This window comes from Trichosurus vulpecula, chromosome 2 (genome assembly GCF_011100635.1).
Source record: "Trichosurus vulpecula isolate mTriVul1 chromosome 2, mTriVul1.pri, whole genome shotgun sequence".
NCBI classification, from domain to species: Eukaryota; Metazoa; Chordata; class Mammalia; order Diprotodontia; family Phalangeridae; genus Trichosurus; species Trichosurus vulpecula.
Window position 1 is genome coordinate 250348082 of NC_050574.1, and position 6176 is coordinate 250354257.

The 6176-nt window shown below is 44.3% G+C and overlaps 1 protein-coding gene across 1 annotated transcript; it reads right to left on the reverse strand.

The window, feature by feature from the left end:
- Positions 1-752: 752 nt before the first annotated feature.
- On the reverse strand, positions 753-5865 carry LOC118835828 (serine protease 58-like). The gene is made up of 6 exons (XM_036743110.1): positions 5560-5865; positions 5362-5435; positions 3488-3623; positions 2535-2785; positions 1518-1666; positions 753-1010 (listed from the first exon to the last, which is right to left on the reverse strand). The coding sequence occupies exons 2-6, from the start codon at positions 5399-5401 to the stop codon at positions 861-863; spliced, it is 726 nt and encodes a 241-aa protein (XP_036599005.1). The 5' UTR covers positions 5402-5435; positions 5560-5865; the 3' UTR covers positions 753-860.
- Positions 5866-6176: the final 311 nt, after the last annotated feature.

Genomic DNA, 6176 nt, shown 5'->3' on the forward strand with positions numbered 1-6176 from the left:
GGTTTGTCTTAAATAGTCCTTCCCTTCTGATTTCCAAGGTAGTTCATTTAAGGTTACCTCTCTTCTGTTATTATGGTGGTGGTGGTGGTTCAGTGGTGTTTGACTTTTTGTGACCCCCATCTGGAGTTTTCTTAGCAAAGATACTGGAATGGTTTTCCACTTCCTTCTCCAGCCCATTTTACAAATGAGGAAATTGAGGCAAATAGGGTTAAGTGACTTGCCCAGGGTCACATAGCTAGTAAGTGTCTGAGGCCAGATTTGAACTCAGAAAAGATGAATCTTTCTGACTTTGGGCCCAGCATTCTATCCACTGGGCCACCTAGCTGCCCACCTTCCCCCTAATACTCTGTTTATCTTTAATGTTCTGATTTATGTATGTTGCTTCCCCCATTAGCACAGCAATTCTTAGAGAGCAGACACTGTTTTTTGTTTTTTTCTTTGGATTTCTAGAACTTAACATAGTGTCTGGCACATAGTGAGTGTTTAGGAAATGCTTTGTTTTTTCATTGATTAAAATTTGATGGAGGTTTAGAGCTAGTAAAGACCTTAGAGATGATCTAGTCTGACTTATTTTACAGATGGGTAGACTGAGACCCAGAGAGATGAAGTGACTTTTCCAAAGTCACACAGGTAATATGTTACAAAAGTCAAGTCTCTCCCAAATCCAGTGTTCCCTCCACCACACACGGTGCCCTGCAGTAACCCGTCCCACCGAGGCAGATTCAACTAAGAATAAGTCACACAGATAGGGTATTTCCAGAGGACTCCATTCAAATCTTGTTCTGAGGCTGGAGGCAGAAGAAAGGACTAGCAATGTTATACCTTGACCTATGGTCGTCAGCACAGGGAACAGCGATGCCTCAGTTCTTCTTGATAATGTCAAGGATCCAGTCTCTATATCTGGATACTTTGGTGTAGAAGCCGATATCACCTTTCAGAACACACCCATCCGTCCAGGACAGGATCCCATGGAGCTGTCCTTTGCAAATGGCGGCAGCAGCAGACACCTCCTGGCAGAGAGTTGGCAGATAGGGTCAGAATGCCTTCTTTCCCACCTTCCCATTCTTCCAAATCCTCCACTCCCCAAAGCTAAGTGTCCATCTCTAGAGACCTGATGGTCATCTCTATGATTCTACAGCTTTCCTCAGCAGATGAGACTAGGAAATTAGACCTCACTGAGCGGGAGGTGAAAGTCACATCCTCCTCAGACTACTCTATGGGCCATCTCCCCAGGTCTCCTGCACATACTGTAATGCCTAGTCAACCAGTTCAGGAACAGCCCAGGAGATAGGGACCACGCTAATCTTTACCCACTGAATCCTAAACTGTGAGTCAGAAATTAGGAGGGCAGGGATATACATATACATATACATAAACAGGATATACATTTCCAAGGTCCAATTCTCTTTGATTTTGCCTCAAAGGCAAAAACTTGGGTGAATATCAGGTCATGGCTACACAGGCTCAGACCAAATTGAAGGGAGGAAGAGAGCATGGTGAGGGGGGTAGAGAGATACCTGACAGAAATTCTGCTGATGTGGATACATTCCTGCACAGAACATGTTGTTCATGCTCCTTATAGTGATGTTTCTTGAAGAGGCTCCCTTGCATTGAATGGGAGAAAGCCACTGAGCCATTTGATTTATCTGGATGTCTGCATCTCTGACTGGGTATGAGAGAGAGTGGGGAGAATTTCATTTGTATTTGTCCTTCTCTGTCCCTCACACAATGTTGGATTTGGAGTCAGGAAGATCTTGGGTCAAGTCTTGTCTCTGATGTTTGCTAGAGGAGTGACCTTGGATACATCACTTAAACCTTCTGAGCTTGTTTCTAAAATGTAGTTGGACTATATGGCCTTTAAGGTACCTTTCAGCTCTAAATCTATGATCTTTTTTTTTTCTGTCCCCTTCCCACCCTTCTCTTCTCTCCCAAGATCAATTGGAGGGAGAAGGGAAGAAGAAAAGAACCAGAGATCAGGGGGGAAATGGCAGAATTAAATAAAGGAAACTAAGTTATCCAAAGTTGGAAAATTTGGAACCTTTTAGTGTAAGAGTAGGTGTGAACATAAATATGTGTGTGAATACATACCCATGTATGTATCTTTTTGTGTTTGAAAAAGAGGTGCCTTGGGAACAGGGGCATTCCAGTGGTATATGGTAGGCATGACTGATGGGTGCAATTCCTATGCCTTCCATTGAAAGTTCACCAGTACTCAATGGCCTTCATGGCTAGCCTCAGCACTACAGGGGCAAGGCCATCAGCTATGGCTAGAATTCTTTCTGCCTTTTCTGATCTTGGATCACTTCTATAACCCCATCTGGCGGTTGAGTCCTCCCATAAGAGGAGGCTAGAAGAACAGGAAGGGCTACATGTTATTAGGTTGCTTATCTTCTGATGGGCCCCCTAGTATTTCCTTTTCTTGACCCTTCTCCTCCTCCATCTGTGCTTTTCTCTCCTTTGCATTGGTCCAGCAGCTGCCCTAATATGGGTGCTCCTAAAGGTATAGAAGGCACTGCAGCTTGACAGGTACTCACAAGGATATTTCCAGTTCTGACTCCAGCCAGAAATAACACACATTGATCCATTTAGGTCACTGATGCTAGTAGGCAGGTCCACTAACACATGGAGGTTGTTGGACTTGTCCAGCTTGATCAACATTATGTCATGTTCTGGAGAGTCTGCCGTGAAATTTGGATGTCTGAAGATAAATTCATAGTTTATTTCCTGATCCTGGAGCCAACCCTTAATGTTTTGGTTTGGAGTACCTATTTTCACCTGGAGGTATCTAGAACAGGACACAAGAGATGGGAAAACCTTGTTGACAATATTTATGTAGTCCCAGCTCTGCTCCTAACTGACCCAAGCCCCCTTGGGCGAATCATTTAAGCACTTCTCTGGAGCTCAATTTCTTGTAGCAATAACGTGAAGGGGTTGCACTAGGTATTTGCAGTTTCTTCTGGCTCTCGGATTCTGTGAATCTTAAGAGTGCTTAGACATGTCCTTTCTCAACATTTGTCCAGCATCTTCGCTTCCCTATTATTCCCCCCTCCTCCCTGGGAAAGACTAGGAGAGAATGCTATTCTCAATTCTTTGTCTACATAATCTCCCTAAAAACCCCATATTCCTCCTTCTGCATCACCACCCTTAGCTCTATGAACTGCCTCTCCCTCCATTGCCCACTTCCACCCCCTCTCCAGGGGAGAGATTGTCAGAAACTTCCCTTCTCTCCTACACACTCATGAACCTTAATGCCAAAAGTCTCTTCTCCCCCCTCCATCCTGTGGGGAATCAGTAATGTAAGGATGTAAGATCCTTTCCCCAGAATTTCTCAGATTAATTTGTCCATGCCGTAAAATCCGCAGAAGGCAGTCACCCTGCTTAGAGTTTTGGGGGGAGGGAGGAAGGGGGAGGGTTTCTGGATTGGGACCTATCCCATCTTGCACCAGGGACCCTAGAGAAAAGAGCAAACTGAATCATCGTCACTCACGGTAGGTAGCAGTGAGCAGCTGTCACCACCCACTGCTGGTGGATCAAGGTGCCCACACAAGGCTGGTAGTCAGATTTCAGGTAGGCCAAAAATGTGGCGTCAGAATTTTCATTTCTCTTATTAGTGAACTGAGCAGCTGGGGGGAGGGGTGGGGCGGAGAAGAGAGGAGGGACAGAGAGAGACAAAGAAAGTTTCGGCAGATTTCACTCTGTTTCCTCTGCCTGGAATACTCTCCCTCCCCTTTTTAACCATTTAATTCCTTCCTAATCTCTAAAACTCAATTCAAATGCTACTGTTTTCATGGAGCTGTTCCCGAACCTCCAAGCTGTAACATCCTCGGACTCAGAAAGGCACTTTTCCGAATATTTAGTGAATTTATGGTGTCATATTTTATATAATTTTAATGTATGTTTGTGTGTTATCTGATAATTATACTATAGGCTCTATTAAGGCAGGGACCCTTTCTTATCTAAATGCATCTCCTCCAGTGCCTAACAGAACCTTCTGCACACAGGATGTGTTCATCAGATGTTTACTATCCTATTTGGCCTTGGGTAATTTCTTAAATCTCTCTGGCTCTCAGTTTCCTCACATGTAAAATGAGAAGGCTGAATGAATGAGTAGATGAATGAAGAAATTGATGGCTAAAGAGACTTTAAAACCCCAGTATAATTTATTCCTTGCACATTTCATACTCTCTATATAAAATAATATGTGTAAGTGCTTTGAAAAATATTAAATGCTGTGGAAACTTGAGGGGTTATTCAGACATCTTCTGTGACTGTGAGTCTTTCCTTAAGGATTTTCACTATCTTTCTATGTCCCAGTCTCTCTCTCTCAGCTGTCTTTCTGTCACCTCTTCTTCTCTCTTTTTAAGGCAGATTTTATTTTTTTTTTAAAAACATTTTATGTGTGTCATGAATCTCTTTGGAAGTCTGGTGAGATCTATAGATCCTTTATCAGAATAATGTTTTTAATGCATAAAATAGAATACATTGGGTTATAAAGGAAGCCAATTACATTGAAATCGTTATTAAAATAGTCCTCTCCCTCAAAAAACAAGTTCATGGACCCCTGGATAAGAACCCCTTCTTAGGCCTGTGTTAAAACAGTTGTATAGTTGTGAAAATTCGCTTCTTCCTTTCTAGCCAAAGAATTCCTGGTTCTAACTCTTCCTTAGAGAATTTCCCATTATCCTCCCCCTTTTCTCCAGTCTTTTTGTTGTTCTTGAGCTGTTTTCAGTCATTTTTGACGCTTCCTGACCCCATTTGGAGTTTTCTTGGCAAAGATATTGGAGTGGTTTGTAATTTCCTTCTGCAGTTCATTTGACAGATGAGGAAACTGGAGTAAACAGGTTAAGTCTCTTGCTCAGGGTCACACAGCTAGTAAAAGTGTATCAGATGTCTGAGGTTGGATTTGAACTCAGGTCCTCCTGACTCCAGGGGTGTTGCTCTACTCACTGTGCCACCCAGCTGCCCCAAGATGAGTCTTCTTGACTTCAGGCCCAGAAATCTATCCACTGTGCCATCTGCCTGTTTTCTCCCTGGCCTACCCCTTTCTTGACTACCCTATTGTTGCACATCCTCTGTAATGCTATGTCCGAGTGTCTCTGTCCAAAGGCCTTTCATTATAACCATTGTTTAATGTGCTGAAGGACTGAGGTTTTCTAGGGTCAGGGGAAAGACGGGGGTGGGGGGGGGGCACAAAAATTCTGGGCCTGTAAAGAAATCGCCAATTCCCACAATTCTCAAGCCTTTGACTTTCCTGGGCTGTGTGTCCCTTTGGGCCTTTTTCCTCCCCTTCCCAACCCCCCTCTCATCCTTCAGCCTTCACCCTGACACCTTTCCCCATCAGGCTTTTAAGTTCACATTTACCAGCTAAAGTCAGCAAACCAAAGAGCAGGACGATCTTCATGTTGGTATCTGATGCCGAGTGCTGGGTAGGAAACCTAAGGAAAGAACCAGCAGGATCCAGCTGGCTAAATAGCCTAATTCCAAATTGAAGGGTGAGTTGAAGAGACTGAAAGAAAAGAGGGTTTTGAATTAGGGGATGGTGACCCTCCCCACACCTGCCTGTCTCAGGTCCTGGTCTTGGGAACACTGTCTCTTAGTTTCTTGGTACTAATAAAGGGGTGTGAGAGAGGAGGGGAATGTAGGCCCATGTCCTTGGATCCAGGCCCTCCCCAACTTTTACAATCCAGGAAACCTCCCCAGCCTGGGAGAAATCTGGCCCCCTGGGCAAATGGACACCAGGGCTCAGAGCTTTGAGGTCCCTTCCCCAGGGGCTAGAGAAATGTTGAAGGACAAAATCCCCCTGGGTATCTTCAAAGAGATGGTCTGACTGTGGCCTCCTCCTCGTTGGTTCCCCCTGGATTACTTGTCTGTTCTTGCTCAGTGTTGCTGTGAAGATGACCCCTCCTGTCCATATGTCACATTGGCCCCTCCCCTCTGTGTAACCCTGACCCCTCCTTTCTGTGTGACACAGACCTTTCCCCTCTGTGATCCTAAGCTCTCTGGGGCAAGCAGAAGTTAAGTGACCTGCCTGGGGTCCCAGAGCCATTAAAGAACCCAGTTTTTTCTGATTCCTAGTCCAATACTCTACCCACTTTACCACATTGCCTCTACTACATTAATATGCAATTCTTTTTTCTTTAGTATTTTATTTTTTTCTCCAGTTACATATAATAACA